Source organism: Polypterus senegalus, chromosome 13, assembly GCF_016835505.1.
Source record: "Polypterus senegalus isolate Bchr_013 chromosome 13, ASM1683550v1, whole genome shotgun sequence".
Classification (NCBI taxonomy): Eukaryota; Metazoa; Chordata; class Cladistia; order Polypteriformes; family Polypteridae; genus Polypterus; species Polypterus senegalus.
In genome coordinates, this window is record NC_053166.1 from 101,289,806 (window position 1) to 101,309,202 (window position 19,397).

Below are 19,397 nucleotides of genomic sequence, written 5' to 3' on the forward strand. Positions count from 1 at the left end.
TTAACAAGCTTTATCTTTAGATGTTGTATTGCTTGAACTGTCATCTTGGGGGAAAAAAACATACAAGTTGCAAATGTGGGGCTAACCTTACCTGTTGGAAACTCTTGCTAATTTGATCTTTGCCCCATTTTATTCTAATGCTCATCATTGATATGCAATGTGGGTGGGGCCTATGCACTCACACTTCGAGAGAGTGCTGGAGATTTTGTAAAATTTATTTAACATTCAGAGTTTATGGAAGTCAAGGTTCTAAACCTCACAAATGTGGATTTTGCATATTGAATTTTTTTTAAAATATAGAATCAATTTAAACATTTAATGTATTTCTCACCCCTAATTTGGCTGACTCATTTCTGCAAGACAACATACAATGAAAAATGTGAAAAAGTAAAGAGGTCTGAATATTTCCAGAATATATGGTATGTGTAAAAAACCTTTATTTTATCACTATTGTAGTGATTTCTTGTGTAGTTACTTTGAGCATCTGTCTTTTCTTTTCAGTTCCCCTGTGGACTCCCGTTTGTTTTTGGTACACTCCCATGATTCTGGTGCTCTCTCACAGTCATTTGATGAACTGCAGTTGTTTGATGATGGCACACCAGATCTTGTCTCTGTAAGTCTTCTACTTCAAAATATTAACGGCATTTTTTCTTTTTTTTTGGCAAGCAGAGTTCGTTAAATGAGCAAATGCATGCATATTGTTAAAGAATGATACAATTAAGTTTACTGAACCAGACACTGTCATGTATTATTTTTGTATTATATTTGTGTTGAAATAAATATCTTTATATTGTTATTGGATGCTAATAAGGGAAGGGACATTAAAGCATCTGCTCCTTATCAGCCATTGTTATCATGGGTGTGTTTTTTGTTAAATATGTAGAAAGAGTGACCATTAATGAATGTTTCTGACACCATCTTTTGAGGAAAATCAGAAGTATAAATAAGTTAATTTAAATTAAAATAAAATGTAAATAAACCCTTTAAAAAGAAGGAAATTGGTTGGAACAAAAGCTGTCTCTGGGACTCCCAGACTAGCATTTGCCACTTTTGCCTTAAACATACTTGGTAAGTGAAAGTAAACCTTTGAGTTAAATGTTTTTTTAAAAGCATGGTTAAGGTTAACAATACTGTTTAACATCTTTCTGCATTATTATTTGTAATATTACAATTGCAGTCAGAAATATTCAATTCCCTCAACTCAAAATACATTGTATTGATTTTAATTGAGGTTAATTAAAATATGTGACAAAAAAACTCATTAAACAACAAAAATATTTATTGACACGTTTGTTGGTATTTTGAGAACATAATGTGACTTGAATTTGAGCTGAAAAGAAAAAATGTAACTCTTTTCATAAATGTTCATGTGCACTATTGTTCAGTCCCCAGCATGAGTACTTTGTTTAGTATCCCTTAGCTTTTATAATTTCTAATAACCATTTTTGTTAAGTTCTGACAAGCTTCTTATACCTCTGTTTGCCCATTCTTAATGTGCAAAAGTCTCCAATTTATTGATGTTTGATGGCTTCCGGGCAGTTACTGCCTTCTCTAAATCCCACAAAAGATTTTCAGTGGGATTTACATCTGAGGACTGAAAAGGCCACCCCACAACATTCCAGAATCTGTTTCTCAGCTACTGGTTAACTTGGATGTGTGCTTGGGATCATTGTATTGCTGGAAAGTCCAATGATCACCAAGATTCAATTTCTGAATGTTTAAAATGGTCAGGTGTTTCTGGGAATCCATGATGCCATTTATACAGTCAAGAATTCCCGTTCCTGCAGCAGAAAAACATCCTCTCATCATTAATTACACACTCACCTCCATGCTTGACTGTGGGGATTGTATTCTTTTGGTCATAAGCTTGGAATTTCTTATGTCAGACTTACCACTGCTTCATGTGTCCAGACACATCCAATTTAGCTTCATCGGTCCATATAATTGTTTCCCCAAGCTTTGCCAGCCTATCCACATTTCTCCTGGCATTTTCTAGTCGAACATTGATGTCCTTTGTGGTCAAGAGTGGAGTGCATTTTGAAGTGTGACCATGAAATCCTTATTTTGAAGCACTTGTACTGGCCTTAATCAAGTCATCCTGTAGGTGTTTTGCAGTAACTGGGATGTTCTTAGTTGTCCTGACTAAGCTGTCAAAGGCTTTTGGTTGCATTTTTTGGTGGTTCTCCCTTGGCCTGACTGTTTGGCATGTTTTAAACTTCCTTATAATGCTCCCAATGGTGCCTCTTGGAGTGTTCAGTTTTTTGGGAGATCTTGATGCCCTTCAGATTCAATGAAATAATTTCCTGTATCAACTTATGTGAAAGCTCCTTAGTCTTACCCATGATTGCAAGTCCTCTTCATCACCTTTGTGGGTGGGGTTTATATATGCATCACAGTTGAAGCCAAGAAAGGGTTGAATATTTTTTCCAAAAAACACAGTTTTCTGAAAAGCACACAAAGCAATGGTTTCACACAAAAATCAACATAAAACATTTGTTACTGTGTGCTACGGCCACCAGTTTGCCAGGAATGCACAGCAGGTTGGCTGCCAGGCTGTCTTTGTGTGGTGGGTGTGGGGGCAGCAGCAGTGGTCGCGGTTGCAGTGCATCACAATCTGGTGTATACCTCTTGTCATCGTAAGTAGTGGTCCTCCAAGGCAAGCGTTGCCATAGGCATGTCGGCTACACAAACCTGTTCAGCACCACGATCAGCTGGAGATCAAACAGTTAATTCTGGTATCTCACATTTATTTTTAATCACTTGTATCAAAATCGTAGTCCGACAAGTCACAGTCGAGTTCTGTGATAATATGCACAACGTCATCTACAGAGTATTTTGCTTTACGCATTAACTTCGATCTCTCGCCAGATGTCAATGCCATTTTTTCCATTCTTTACTCTTCACTACTTACGAGAGCGCAGGGAATCTTGGTCAAACCAATGAAGTTAACTTTCCTACTAGGAAAGAGAGTCCAACTAAAACATTTTTGTCAACATTTATAGTTGATTACCACCATTAACACTAGAATTACCAGAGCCTACAATAAAACTCGTAGATCCGTCCCACCTTAAAATGCTTCACACCTCTCCGTCACGTCTTTTGTCTTCTAAATTTGTGGCTAAGCAGCCTATCATCGCATCCCCCACCGGCACACAGTTTTCTCAGCTCAAGTCTGTTTACCTGCGTGTCAGTTGCTTGGAGTTTTATAGAGTGAGAAGTCAAACAAAATGACACCTTTTATAAATACTATATCTCATTATTTGTAACACTTGCATTTCATGTGTGTTCCGTGTCTACATAGATCTATGTACACACATTGTTAAAAAAGAAAATTTTTTTTATGTTTTAGTCATAATTGACAAAATGCAGACATGAAGTTTATAATGTGTGAAGCCTGAAGTCCAAATATCAAAGAAACAGTTTCACAAAAAGTACAAATATAATAGAACAAGTGCGCTTTTATTCAAAAATATAACTCCAGTAAAACAACCTGCATTAGAATGTGATATTGACACGCATATGCTAAGATTGCTGTGGTGGCGCAATGGTATCAGCTCTTAGCTCAGCTGGTAGTCTGAACTTTACGGGTTTGATTCCAGATGAGTCCGTTTTGAAAAGTGAGTTGCATGTATTTTTACTATTTTAAAATAAAAGCATACATTTGATTCCAGTCTGTAACAGCCTGTGTAATTTATGATACTTGTAAATGTTAGGTTTTTTTTTTTATTCAGTTATTCTCTCAGCCGCGTTCACGATCCCAACTCAACCCCCCAACCCCAGCTAACCCACCCCGGGGGATTTGACACTGCTGTTTTCTCACACGCGCTATAACAGAGGCCTTTACTCAAATCACGATGACTGTTCTACATCGAATCAAGAATGCACTTTTGCATGTGTACATGGGAAGCACTGCACTCATGACTAGGAAGTAAGTAAATAAATAATATCTATGTAGTAATAACAGTAATTTTATTATTATATAGGAGCTTCCCTGTCTGCATATAGTGCCTTTCCTTCCTATCTATGTATATATCTATCCCCTTAGCTGTTTTTTTATATATCTATTATACAGTGCCCTGTGGTTTGCCAAACAGGCAATTACAATGATTTTCGGCATACATAAAGTCATTCCTGAATATATAATGTCAAAACTTGAATATATAAAGTCATTCCTGAATATATAAAGTCAGCGTCGGAATATATAACCTCATTCCTGAATATATAAATTTAAAGTCAGATTATATTGATATTGATTGAAACGACTCAGGCACATTTTTAGTAAACTCAATGAGTTCCTACTACAACATAATGAACTAAGTTAACAAAAACATCCATCCATCCATCGCGAGGGCAGCAGCTTAAGCAGAGAGGCCCAGACTTCCCTTTCCCTGGCCACTTCTTCCAGCTCTTCCAGGAGAATCCCAAGGCGTTCCTAGGCCAGCCGGGAGACATAGTCCTTCCAGCGTGTCCTGGGTCTTCCCCGGGGTCTCCTCCCGGTTGGACGTGCCCGGAACACCTCACCAGGGAGGCGTCCAGGAGGCATCCTGATCAGATGCCCGAGCCACCTCATCTGACTCCTCTCGATGTGGAGGAGTAGCGGCTCTGCTCTGAGCCCCTCCCGGATGACTGAACTTCTCACCCTATCTTTAAGGGAAAGCCCAGACACCCTGCGGAGGAAACTCATTCCAGCCGCTTGTATTCGCGATCTCGTTCTTTCGGTCACTACCCATAGCTAATGACCATAGGTGAGGGTAGGAACGTAGATCGACTGGTAAATTGATAAGTTTGCCTTACGGCTCAGCTCTTTTTTCACCACGACAGACCGATGCAGAGCCCGCATCACTGTGGATGCCACACCGATCCACCTGTCTATCTCACGCTCCATTCTTCCCTCACTCATGAACAAGACCCAGAGATACTTGAACTCCTCAACTTGAGGCAAGATCTCTCCCCCAACCCTGAGAGGGCACTCCACTCTTTTCCAACTGAGCACCATGGTCTCGGATTTGGAGGTGCTGATTCTCATCCCAGCCGCTTCACACTCGGCTGCGAACTGTTTCAGAGAGAGCTGAAGCAAACGGGACAACATCATCTGCAAAAAGCAGTGACCCAATCCTGAGTCCACCAAACCAGATCCCTTCAACACCCTGGCTGCGCCTGGAAATTCTGTCCATAAAAGTTATGAACAGAATCGGTGACAAAGGGCAGCCCTGGCGGAGTCCAACGCTCGCTGGAAACAAGCTCGACTTACTGCCGGCAATGCGGACCAAGCTCTGACACTGGTTGTACAGGGACCGAACAGCTCTTATCAGGGGGTCCGGTACCCCATACTCCCGGAGCACCCCCCACAGGATTCCCCGAGGGACACGGTCGAACGCCTTTTCCAAGTCCACAAAACACATGTAGACTGGTTGGGCCCCTCCTTGAACGGTCACCTTATCGTGGTGGAGGTGTTTGCGTGTCCCAATGATCCTAGGAGCTATGTTGTCCGGGGCTTTATGCCCCTGGTAGGGTCAACCAAGGCAAACTGGTCCTAGGTGAGGGATGAGACAAAGAGCGGTTCAACAAACCTCCAATGAAGAGCAAAAACTGTGGACAACGTTTTCCCTTTCCCAGACGTGGGTCACCGGGGCCCCCCTCTGGAGCCAGGCCTGGAGGTGGGGCTCTATGGTGAGCGCCTGGTGGCCGGGCCTGCACCCATGGGGCTCGGCCGGGGACAGCCCGAAGAGGTAACGTGGGTCCTCCTTCCCATGGGCTCACCACCTATGGGAGGGACCAAGGAGGTTGGGTGCAGTGTGAGTTGGGTGGTTGCCGAAGGCGGGGACCTTGGCGGTCTGATCCTCGCCTACAGAAACTGGCTCTTGGGACGTGCAATGTCACCTCTCTGAAGGGGAAGGAGCCTGAGCTAGTGCGCGAGGTCTCGAGGTTCCGGCTAGATATAGTCGGACTCGCCTCGACGCACAGCTTGAACTCTGGAACCAATCTCCTTGAGAGGGGCTGGACTTTCTACCACTCTGGAGTTGCCCCCAGTGAGAGGTGCCGAGCAGGTGTGGGCATACTTCTTGCCCTTCGGCTTGGAGCCTGTGCATTGGGGTTTACCCCGGTGGACAAGAGGGTGGCCTCCCTCCGCCTTCGGGTGGGCGGAAGGGTCCTGACTGTTGTTTGTGCGCCAACAGCAGTTTGGAGTATCCACCCTTTTTGGAGTCTCTGGAGGGGGTGCTAGAGGGCGCCTTCTGGGGACTCCCTCGTACTGCTGGGAGACTTCAGTGCTCACGTGGGCAATGACAGTGAGACCTGGAAGGGCGTGATTGGGAGGAATGGCTCTCCCGATCTGAACCCGAGCGGTGTTTTGCTATTGGACTTCTGTGCTCGTCATGGATTGTCCGTAACGAACACCATGTTCAAGCATAAGGGTGTTCATATGTGCACTTGGCACCAGGTCACCCTAGGCCTCAGTTCGATGATCGACTTTTGGTGGTCGGGACTTGCGCCATATGGACTTGCTGTCAACTGATCACCATCTGGTGGTGAGTCTTGAAGATGCCGGTCACTCTGGGACGGCTGGCAGAGTCCCCTGTCAGAAGCGGCAGAACTTCAACCACGTCGAGGGAGGTGGGGGACTGATCACTCTATCTGACCAACTGTGGCTGTAAGGTGGTCGGTGCTCGTCGTGGCGGCAATCCCCAAACCGTTGGTGGACACCGGCGTGAGGGATGCCGTCAAGCTGAAGAAGGAGTCCTATAGGACTTTTTTGTCCTGTGGGTCTCTGGAGGCAGCTGATAGGTACCGGCAGGCCAAACGGAATGCGGCTTAGGAGGTTGCGGATGTAAAAACTTGGGCATGGGAGGAGTTTGGAGAGGCCATGGAGAACGACTTTCTGACGGCTTCGAGGAGATTCTGGTCCACCGTCCGGCGCCTCAGGTGGGAAGCAGTGCAGTGTCAACACCGTATATGGTGGGATGGTGCACTGTTGACCTCGACATTGTGGGTCAGAGGGTGGAGTACTTCAAGACCTCCTCAATCCCACTAACATGCCTTCCACGAGGAAGCAGAGCCTGGGGACTCTGAGGTGGGCTCTCCCATCTCTGGGACTGAAGTCACCGAGGTGGTCAAAAAACTCCTTGGTGGCAGGGCCCCGGGGGTGGATGAGATAGTCCCAGAGTTCCTCAAGGCTCTGGATGTTGTAGGACTGTCTTGGTTGACACGCCTCTGCAACATCGCAATGGACATCAAGGACAGTGCCTCTGGATTGGCAGACCGGGGTGGTGGTCCCCCTCTTTAAAAAGGGGCACCAGAGGGTGTGTTCCAACTACAGAGGGATCACACTCCTCAGCTTCCTTGGAAAAGTCTATTCGGGGGTTCTAGAGAGAAGGGTCCATCGGATAGTCGAACCTCGGATTCAGGAGGAACAGTGTGGTTTTCGTCCTGGTCGCGGAACAGTGGACGAGCTCTACACCCTTAGCAGAACAAAAACATCTTCAGAAAAATATTTTTAAAAACCCATTGTTGTGGGTGCCGGCATTTTCAACACTATATTTATTGTTTTTGTATGGGCGCATTTTTGGGCGAACCTCACAAGCCCGATCGACTCTGAGTAGCTTCTGTCGATGTTTACCTTTCACTAGTACAAGTGAAATAATAAGCACGGAAATTTTATATATTCGAGAATGATTTTATATATTCTAACGCTGACTTTATATATTCAGGAATTACTTTATATATTCAAGTTTTGGCTTTATATATTCAGGAATGACTTTATATATTCCGAAAATCATTGTAATTGCCTGTTTGGCCCCCCATATGGGCACTGTATAATATATATGTAAAAAAAACAGCTAAGGGGATAGATATATAGATAGATAGGAAGGAAAGGCACTATATGATAGGCAGACAGGGCAGGGAGTTCAAGCAGGCAGAACAGCGAAGGTAAAAAAAAAAAATAAATAAAATTTCCCAGCGGGGAATCGAACTCAGGTCTCTGAGGTACTGCAAGTCTGCTGCGCTCTGAATGACAAAATCGTATGGGTACGCCACAGAAGCTGTTGTGACATTCTTGAACCTTTGGTGAAAGTGTTTATTTGATCTTTGGCCTTCAGGCTTCACAAATTTTATAGTTTATGCCTACATTTTGTAACATTTATTACTAAAATATGAAAAAAGTTTCTGTTTTAACAATGTGTTTACACAGATTACTGTAGAAATGGAACACACATGAAATGAATGTGTTCCAAATAACGATCTATTATTTCCACTCTAAAACTCCACTTCACTCCCAGATAATGAATCAAGGTATGAGCTGGGAGAAGTTTGTGCACGTTCTAAGTCGGTGGGGAGGATGGAATAGCCGGCTGCTTGCAGCTTGTGTTTATCAGCACATTTAGATGAACCAAACACGCTGGCGGAGAGGTGAGAAGGGTTTTCAAAAGCGATTTAAGGTGGGGCAGATCTACGAGTTTTTTCATAGGCTCTGGTAATTCTAGTGTTAACTTCTCCTTTTGACAAAAGTCTACATCGTCCCTGAAAGAGTTAAGGATTATGTTTTAGCTTCTGTTTAGGACATAAAAACTGACAGAAGGTTTTAAAAACAGCATTATATAAGTTTTGAATAATTCTGACATGGCTATATTAATAAAATATCCTATTTCTCATGAATATCATATCATACATTTTCTTTGTTGATTTTACGTGTAATTCAACTGATAAAGAAGTAATCCAAAGCAAAATCTAGCTGTTTGAAAAAACTTCCATTGGTAAATACACAGTATTTGAGGGGATTGAATATTTCTGATTGTAACTGTGTAACACTTATGAAAAAGCTGACATAATTGACAACATCTATCTATCTATCTGCATGACCTTATGTTGTACCGGTTTGTCTAACATTAATGCTAAACATTTATTAAAAAAATAAATTAAGTAAAAGTTAATGGTTTGTCTGATTACAAGTGTTTTTATTGCCAGAAGGTGATGTACTTTAAAAACACCCTATGTAGGAATTAAATTGGAAGTCTTACTGACTTCAGCTAGCATTTTTGCTTGCACTGCAATTAATATTAAATGCTATTTTTTATTTTGGTATAAGAGATAAAGTTGTATGTTTTTACTTTAGAATTTGATTCTTTTTCCTAAAGCGTTTTATACAGGATCCTTACACCACCACTTTTAGTGGGTTTTCCAAAGTGACTAATTTCTTTCGCGGAGCCTTGCGACAACCTGATTCTAGATTGGGACGGCCTGGAATTGGTTTTGTTGGATCTGATGATGAACCAGGATTTGAACTTATTACCTGTGTAAGTACAATAGCATTTTCTTTGTTTTTTTCTTTCTGTATGTTGTGATGTTTTGATCACAGATTTGCACAAGAGAGAAGGAGGCAAGTCCAGATTCCAAGAAAGTAATCAGCTTTATTGTTGTCAAGACAGGAACATCCACAAAGCATTTATTCAAGTGGGAGTTCTCACTTAAGCACACGCAGCATGCATGCAGGGACAATGATGTCCTCCTGCTTTTGTTGCCTTCTTAGATCAAAAAAGCAGATAACCTTTGTGCACAAGCGATGAAACAGAAAGTACACACGCTGCCAGGTCAGCAACTGGTTTTATATGTTCCCTACATCAACCAGTGGACGACAGACACCTTATGCAGGAAGCCTGCAAGCTTACAGTTCCACTGGCAGCAGACAACCAGTCCCTGCCTGTGTTAGCTCTCAGTGCTCTTGGGGGGTTATCGGAGGCCTCCGAAATCTGACAACCCCCATAGTTAGCTTTTTTTCACACCATTTTGAATGAAGTGACATTCTCAGCCATGCTCGGCCAGACATAAGATGATGTTAGCATTGACGTGCACCGAACTGGGACGATTTTGAACATCAAAATTAATTGGGTGCATGTTAATAAACCACCTATTGAGTAAAGAATTCATATCCTACTGTCTTTGCACAATACCTTGGCGAGCTCTGTAAACTGTGCTGTTTTGTTCTAGGACAGGTGTGGGGCAGACTGACTGGCAGGATGATGCCTGTTGCTGCATCCAAACGGTGATATCTTTCGCCTTTACACCTTGTGCAGCTGTATTGTTCTTATTTGTGATTGGAGGTTTCTTTCGGGGAGTGCTTCTGTTCTCTTTTTTCAGTGTAGAACCCTCGTCCTCATCTAAATTCTCCTCTACTATATAGCATGTCTTTATTTGAAAACAGCAGTGTCAGATTGGGGTCAGCATGAACTGAGAGAATAAAACTAAGTAAAAAATAAAAAAAAGAAAACGTTAACCTTTACAAGTACCATAAATTTACACCAGCTCTTACAGACTCAAATCAAATGTATTTTTTATTCTATAATAGTAAGAATAAGAGCAGCTCATTACTCAAAACGGAGGTGTCTGGTATTGAAACACAAATGTCTTGATTACGAGTCAGCAGTTCTTACTGCTGCACCACCAAAGCAGTCGTGTTAAGGACATGCCAATGTCACACCCTAATGCAAGTTCTTTTAATGCAGTTATATTCTTGAATAAAAGCACACGTTTTGTTATACTTGTACCTTTTGTGAAAGTGTTTATTTGATATTTGGAGTCCAGGCTTCACACATTATACACTTCATGTATACAGTTTGTCAATTACTAAAGTATGAAAAACATTTCTGTTTTAATGATGTGTTTACATAGATTGTTGTAGACATGGAACACACATGTAATGCATGTATTCCAAATAACGATATTCTTACCCTATACAACTCCCAGCAACTCACACGCCGGTTAACAGACTTGAGCTGAGAAAACTTTCTGCGTTGGTTGGGGGATGGGATAGCAAGCTGCTTGTGTTGATCGACACATTTACAACACAAAAGACACTGACAGAGAGGTGCGAATGGATTTAAGGAGAGCAGGAATTACGAGTTTTTTTGGAGGCTTTGGTAATTCTAGTGTTAACATCCCCATTAACACAGCAAATACTTACACATTCCATGCTTATGCCGGGTATCTGCTGTATTTCATTGCATCGATTGATACAGAGATCACCACCAGAGTTCAACAGGGCCCGGGACCTTGCATCTAACTAAGCCAACCAAGACCTTAAAATTACTTGGCCTGAGAGCAGCAGACTTTGGCCAAACCGCTCTCCAGGTACTGAGCTGGTGGGAGGCAACACTCCCTATATAATGTCCAGACTGGTCACAAAGCTGTGAAGTCCCCCCAGTGGGGTCTTCTGTTTGGGACCCTTTTTGGAGGATCCCCCACAGAGGCGTGAGGACATGCCAGCTGTACTGTAGTCAGAGCCAGACTAGGATAGCCCCTCTGCCTCCACATTGCTTGGGCTCCTTCCAATGTGAGGGTCAGATCCAATAGAGTTTTGATATCGCTGTGAATCATCTCAACTCAGAGGTTGTCGCTTTATCCCAGACAACACAGCATCAATAGTGAGCTTTTCCTCAATGTTCTCAAAGGTGTTTTCATAGAACCACCTTTGGATTAGGTATACTAAGTCCTGTACCTGTCACCGGATATGGTGATCTGGATCAATTTGCCCACGGCCAGAATTTGCACCTGGTACAAAGAAGGATTTGCTGCTTTAGGAAGTCATAGTCAACAAGTCAAAAAAGGGGCCAAGGTGGCCACCCGACCTCTCCTGTCTCAGCGCGTCAGTGTTACCATGTGTTCAAAACAGAATAAGAAACACTCTGGGTCGTACAAGGGGACCATCTTCACAGGCAGATCTCTGGGATGGATAAGGGCAGGAGAACCTGCAAGGGCTTCGTCTGGCTGTCGTGGAAGAGGAATCTTTTGTGCCTATTGGGGATCCATCTGTCCAACACCTCACTCCTGGTACCACTTGTGATATGTGAGTCACAGACTTGCAGGAGCGAGAAAGAGGTGAGTCTAGGTTCCAAGAATAAAATCAGCTTTATTGTCGTCAAGGTAGAACATCCTTACAGTGTTTATTAAAATGGTACCTGTCACTCAAATACATACATCAAGCAAGCAGGGACAATGACACGATCCTGCATTCGTTGCATTCACATATCAAAAAAACAGATAACCTTCCTGCATAAGCGAGGAAACAGAAAGCGCACACACGGCCAGGTCAGCAGTCAATTTTAAATGTTCCTCGTATCAACTAGCAGGTGACAGACACATTATGCAGTGAGGCTGCGAGCTTACAGTTGCACCAGCAGTGGACAACCAGTCCCTGCCTGGGTTAACAGAGTGTCTGCACACAGCATGGTTAGGGGTTTATCGGGGTCTCAAAAATCTCAAAATATGTAATAAGTGACTTGCGTTATATATTCATAGTTACAGTAGGGGAAATAATTATTTGGTCCCCTGCAGAATTTGTAAGGTTGCTCACTTACAAAGAACAGTCTTTATTTTTTATGGTAGTTTCATTTTAATGGAGTGAGATAGAATATCAACCGTAAGTCCAGAAAAAACACATTACATAAAAGTCATTAATTGATTTGCATGTTATTAAGAGAAATAAGTATTTGATAACCAAGCAAAACATGGCTTAGTACTTGGTGGATGGTGGAAAAACCCTTGTTGGCAAGCGCAGCGGTAATACATTTCTTGTAGTTGGTCACCAGGTTTGCACACATCCCAGGAGGGATTTTGGCCCACTCCTCTTCACAGAAACTCACTAAATCCTTTTGTTTCTTGGCTGCCACTTTACAACTCGAAGCTTCATCTACCTCCACAGATTTTCTATATGTTTGAGGTCTGGAGACTGGCTAGTCCACTCCATTACCTTAATATGCTTCTTCTTTAGCCACTCCTTTGTTACCTTGGCAGTATGTTTTTGGTAATTGTCACGCTGGAAGACCCATCCATGACCCATCTTCAGTGTTTTGGCTGAGGGAAGGAGGTTCTCATCCAAGATTTTATGGAACTTGGCCCCTCAATATGGTGAAGTCGTCCTGTACCCTTAGCAGAAAACAGCCACAATGCATACTGTTTCCACCTCTATGCTTGACTGTGGGGATGGTGTTCTTTGGGTCATACTCAGCATTTCTCTTCCTCCAAACATGGTGGGTCAAGTTGATGCCAAAGAGTTTGATTTTGGTTTCATCTGACCACAGCACTTTTCCCCGACAGGCCTGTATATGTGCTTTATTGAGCAGGGGGACCTTGCAGGTGCTGCAAAATTTCAATCCATTACGGCTTAGTGTGTTACCAATGGTATTCTTGGTGACTGTAGTCCCACCTGCCTTCAGATCATTAACAGACTCCTCACATTTAGTTTTGTGCTGATCCCTTACCTTTCACATGACCATCCTCACCCCATGGGGCAAGATCTTGCATGGAGCTCCAGACTGAGGGCAATTGATGGTCATTTTATATTTCTACCATTTCCAAATAATCACACCAACAGTTGTCATCTTCTCTGCAAGCTTCTTGCTGATGGTCTTGTAGCCTATTCCAGCCTTGTGCAGGTCTACAATCTTGCCCCTGATGTCCTTTGACAGCTCTTTGGTCTTTCCTATGGTGGTGGAGAGGTTGGAATGGAAGAAATTGATTCTGTGGACAGGTATGCTTTAAACATATAACGAGTTTAGATTAGAAGTATCTGTAATTGATTGACTGATTGAGGCACACAGCCAATCTGTGGGAGCCAGAATTCTGGCTGGGTTGAAGAGGATCAAATACAGGTTCATCTCAATAAATTAGAATATCATCAAAAAGTTAATTTATTTCAGTTATTCAATTCAAAAAGTGAAACTCATACATTATATAGATTTTTTATACACAGAGTGATATATTTCAAGCATTTATTTCTTTTCATTTTGCTGATTATGGCTTATAGGTAATGAAAACCCAGAATTCAGTATCTCAGAAAATTTGAATATTGTGAAAAACTTCAATATTGTAGACTCATGGCAGTGTTCTCCCCAGAAATTTTTTCCAGCTGGGTGGGGCGGGACGGGGAAATTTGGTGGTGTGGAAAATTAAATGTGCACTATTTTTATTAGTTAATTATTATTAATTATTTTCCAAAGCTTAACTTCCTTTTTTAAGATTTGACACTTGTGAAAGAATATTTTCATTAAATTTAAGAAGTATCCAATTCAGGATCCTGCAACCCTAACAAAAATTTTAAATAACAACTGTTATGACATAAACCAAGAGGCACAAATATTGTTGCTGTCGGGAAGAAAAATAAAAACATTGAAAAAAAGCATAGGAAACCTAATGAAGAAAAATTTTTAAATATTCTTCAAAGCCAACTTACATATGCAGTAGGTGTATTCAGTTAAATATTTATTCTTCTTTTCTTCCTAGAGGTCCAGTTGTCTGAAGCTTTCCCATAATCAAAGTCCCCACGATCTGGGCCCTCCAAGGAGATCACTCATACACTGTCATAGTGACTGTACTGCAAAGTCATCAGACAGCCATCTAGTGTCACTGGCCATTTTCAGCTTAATCTGGGGAATGTTCAGAATATTTTGAATTTTAGTTAAACCAGCCATACTAACTGAAGAATATGGAAGAAATAGAATAGCTGCCTTAAGATGTTCAGTTTTGTTAAATAAGGTACAGCAGCTGCTGCTTGGGCACTTGCAAGGGCCAATCGGTGGTTTTACACAGTGGCAGTTGACAAAGAGTCCAGATGTTTTATCTCTAAGCAGTTTTGCCACACCTTTCTGTTTTCCAATCATAACAGCCGCTCAATCTGACCCTTGTCCAACCAGATTAGCAGTTTTTAAACCTAGAGTGTCCATAGTCTCACTCAGTGTGTTGGTTATAGTCTCCGCTTTGCCGTCAATCATATTGCGGGTTGATATAAAACTAACTCTGACCTCTTTAGTGACCTGGCAAACATATTTAATGTAAATAATTAATTGTTTTACATCTGAGATATCTGTGGATTAATCGCACAGAATACTGAAAAACTTTTCTGTGTGTATATTTTTCACTATGTTAGATTTTATTTCTGATGCTAAGATATCCAGCAGCTCTTGCATTATTCTTTCAGAGGTGTAATGTGCATTTTTACCAACATTGAGATGTTGTAAAAAGGAACAACCTATTTCTTTACAGTGTTCCAACAGCTTTTCAAACAACGTTGTATGTGGCAACTCATTTTTAACCAACCAATGCATGGATCTTAAAGCTCCCACAAAGGCATCTCTCTGTAAGTTATGTAACACAGATACAGATCTTTCAATTTGACCAATTCCAGTTTGCTCTAGTACACGCTTTCCTAAAAGGTCCGCGGAAGACTCAATGTGTGTTTTACTTTTTTCATGGTCCACCAAGCTTTCTTTTCAAATTATTGTATATGGCACGTTTACCCAAAGTAATTCCACCTTGGGTGGTGTTTGTTTGAATATTTCATGCACAATGAGCACCAAATAACATTTTCTTTAACCATTAGCCAATCAAAATCTTTAAACCATTGTTTGTTTATGCCGGATAAGTAGTGCTTAGATTAATCAATTGGCAGAGTGTGTGCTGAAGAGACTTCCCCTGATGGACCAGCCTCTGCAATGTCTTTGTCTGAAATTGCCACATGAGGAGTTGACACTGCACCTTCATTGGTTTGTGACGTGTCTTTTCTGAAATAACTGAGCAGTGTTGTTTTCTGAACACTTCTTTTTCTCATTTTGGTAAAACGTTTAAAAAAAAATTTAAACTACCTATGAATAAGACTTTTAAGTGGGAAAGGGAGAGCCTTTTGGATATTCAGGTCACACTTGCACTATGGCAGGTAAGCATTCTCAACATTTCCACTTTAATCTTGACGCTTATGTCGAGAATAAAGTCGACATTTCCACTTTATTCTCACTGTTTATTTCGAGATTAAAGTCGACATGTTGACTTTATTCTCGTAGTTTGTCATTAAAGTAGAACATTGTAAACTAAACTTCATCTTAAAATGAATGATGTTTAATTTACTAGATTTTCTCAAACCCCTTTCATAAGTTATGTAGCAACATGTAGACTTTATTCTCATCATAAGCATCAAGATTAAAGTGGAAATGTCGAGAATAAAGTCAACATCTCGACTTTATTTTCGACATATAGTTTTTTTTCTTCACTTTTTCCGCATTTTTTTTTTTTCTTCACCGTGGTCCTAATACGCTTCCATACAAAACCCTTAGCAATTCAGTGACAAAACTTTTGCTCAGAACACAGAGTGTGCTGCAAGGTTTTCTGCACACTTTTTGCAATGTGGACGCAGGTCCAAATATGAGCAAATATAAGAACGGCAGATGGGGCCACTTTAAACAGGAACCACAGTGAGTGCTACAGGGATTTTTGCACACAGAACACACCTAATGCTTAAACAACTGTATGTGTATATATTGGTTTGCTATGTACTTTACAAAAAGAGAGCTGCTGTACGCTCAGCCGTATTATACAGACTGTGCTGACGCTGAGAACAGAGATATCACTTCCTGACGCCTTTTTTCTGATATCTGTCAGGCTGGTTTCACTAGACTTTTTTTTATTTTATCAGACCTCCTCTTGCCCGCCCACCTCCACATCCTCTTTGCTTGTGAACTGCCGCTCCGCTCCTGCTATTAGCATGTACAGCCCCCTCTCGCCTGCCCACCTCTCCATACTCCTTGCAACTGTATTAAGCTGCTACACCCCCGCTATTACCATGTACAGCCCACTCTTAAAATCCCACCTCCCCATACTCTTTGCTTGTGAACTCTGCACCGCCTCGACACCCGCTATTAGCTTTAGCAGTATATGCCCACCCTCCCGTTCGTCCCTTGCCATCTCTGCAGATCAGCAGATCTGTGGCTGTCTTCTGACAATGTCATGTGAGATGACAGCCGGGCGCTCAACTAAATTAGCCGGGCTCTGCCCGGCTAAAAGACGCTAGGGAGAACACTGCATAGTGGTTCACTCCACTCAGCTAATTAACCCACAATACCAGCAAAGGTGTTCTGGGCCTGTAAATGGTTTCTCAGTCTGGTTCAGTAGGCCATACCATCATGGGGAAGATGGCTGACTTGACAGTTATCCAGAAGACTGTCAATGACACCCTCCGCAAGGAGGGTAAGACACAAAAGGTCATTGCTAAAGATGCTGATTGTTCACAGAGTGCTGTACCCAAGCGTACTAATGGAAAGTTGAGTGGAAGGAAAAAATGTGGCAGAAAAAGGCGCATAAGCAACAGGAATAAACACAGCCTTGAGAGGATTGTGAAGCGGAAGTATCCGGGACATGGGATACAACTGTATTATTTCTTGTGTCAAGCCACTCCTGAACCAAAGACAACGTTAAAGGTGTCTTACCTGGGCTAAGGAGAAAACAGACTGGACTGTTGCTCAGTGGTCCAAAGTCCTCTTTTCAGATGAAAGTAAATTTTACATTTCATTTGGAAATCAAGGTTCCAGTGTCTAGAGGAAGAGTGGAGAGGCACAGATTTCAAGTTGCTTGAGGTACATTGTGAAGTTTCCACAGTCAGTGATGATTTTGTGTTGGTCCACTGTGTTTTATCAAGCCCAAAGTCAGTGCAGCCATCTGCCAGGAAATTTTAGAGCACTTTATGCTTCCATCTGTTGACAAGCTTTATGGTGATGCTGGTTTCATTTTCCAACAAGATTTGGCACCTGCCCACACTGCCAAAAGTACCAATACATGGTTTAATGACCCATGATATCACTGTGCTTGATTGTACAGCAAACTCGCCTGACCTAAACCCGTATTGTCAAGAGGAAGATGAGAGACATCTGACCCAACAATGCAAATGACCTGAAGGCCTCTATCAAAGCATCCTGAGTTTCCATAACACCTTAGCAGTGCCACAGGCTGGTTGCTTTCATGCCACGCTGCAGTGATACAGTAATTCATGCAAAAGGACCCCCAATCAAGTATTGAGTGCATACATACATACATACTTTTTTAGTAGGCAACATTTCTGTATTAAAAATGTTTTTTTAATATTATATTATTAATTTAGTAAAAGGCAAAAGGAAATACATTAAACAAAGGGTTGGTGTATCACTTTAATTTTCATAGTAAAGAGAAAAAATAATTTGTAAATGCAATCGCAAAAATAGCATCAAACCAAAACAGAAAGTAGGTTATGGAAGGAGCACTCTAATATCCAGTGAATCATACTAGAATGAAACACTGACTTCCAGTGGCTTCTGGGTTTATAGTATGTATTTGCTAGTCTGGAAGGGGTGGGTTTTCTGGATTGAAGCAGAACTGGTTTACACATTCTCTGGCTGGGTGAGTAAAGAAGAGTTGATTAGTGAAGGCATTGGTTGGTATTAATACCTTCGGAGAGGTCTGAACATTTCCAGATTGTTTGTGTATTCAATATGGATGCTTTCTTTTGTTCATTTTAAGTGATCAATTCATTGCCACTCTCTACAGGCTATACAATACAAGATCAATTCTTACTGTAAATTCAATTTTACTAATCCTGGAGGGATGGTGTCAACGTTTTTTCTCTTTTTTCATTTACTTTGATGAGAGTTACTTTTGAGAATGGAAGTAGCAGAAATAATACAATTTCTTTTAGGCACTCTGGATCCAAAATATCAGTTCACTTACACTATGTATTCTCTATATACCTTTCTTAAATATATTCCTTTTTACTTTTTTTTTGTCCCCCCTGGCCATTGAACCTTACTCTTATTCAATGTTAATGTTGATTTATTTTGTTTTATAATTGTGTCTTTCATTTTTCTATTCTTTAATATGTAAAGCACTTTGAGCTACTGTTTGTATGAAAATGTGCTATATAAATAAATGTTGTTGTTGTTGTTGTTACTTGTATATGTATTTTTATGTAGGAGGCAGTACTTGGACCTCGACCAGTTGTGCAGAGATTAGAACCTCTAAATGGATGGAAAGAGTTATTAGACTCAGAAGGCAGGGTCCAGAATCCAGAACAAGTAAAAGAATGCATATTTAAAGGGGTATGTGTAGGTTGAAATGTACAGTATATTTCATACAAGTATGTATTCATTCTTCCATTATATTTATGACCTGTATTCTGCATTTGTTCCTCAGGGTGTTGCTCCTGCCCTTCGACATGAAGTCTGGAAATTTCTGTTAGGTTTTTACCCATGGAAGAGCACTGCACAAGAGAGGGAAGAAATTCTACATCAAAAAACGTGAGTCTTTATAATCTTGGACTTAATATGTTTGTAAAAGATTACTATTATTTTCTTAATTACAAATTTGTTCATGATTAAAGACTGAATTATCATGACTGTTTGAATGGGAAAAGAATTTGCATTGAATTATACAATTCTTCAGTATAGTGCTGCCACATTAATCTGAATTTCAAACATAATCAAATGTTTGTTTCAGTTTGAATATTCAAAATAGAACAGAAACTTTCCAGTGTTTCCGTCCAGCATTACCATGTTGTGGCATTGCTTTGTAACATTGCTGGATATGTAAGTGTTGAACATATGTGAATTAGTTTG

General features: G+C 41.3%; 1 protein-coding gene across 3 annotated transcripts in view; it reads left to right on the forward strand.

The window, feature by feature from the left end:
- tbc1d17 (TBC1 domain family, member 17) overlaps positions 1–19,397 on the forward strand; it is a 214,265-nt gene that overhangs the window by 104,200 nt on the left and 90,668 nt on the right. For all 3 annotated transcript variants that reach the window (XM_039773894.1, XM_039773893.1, XM_039773895.1), the window contains exons 6-9: positions 502–613; positions 9,132–9,290; positions 18,756–18,881; positions 18,976–19,079. In XM_039773894.1, coding sequence (XP_039629828.1) covers positions 502–613; positions 9,132–9,290; positions 18,756–18,881; positions 18,976–19,079 — 501 coding nt within the window. The remainder of the gene's footprint in view (positions 1–501; positions 614–9,131; positions 9,291–18,755; positions 18,882–18,975; positions 19,080–19,397) is intronic.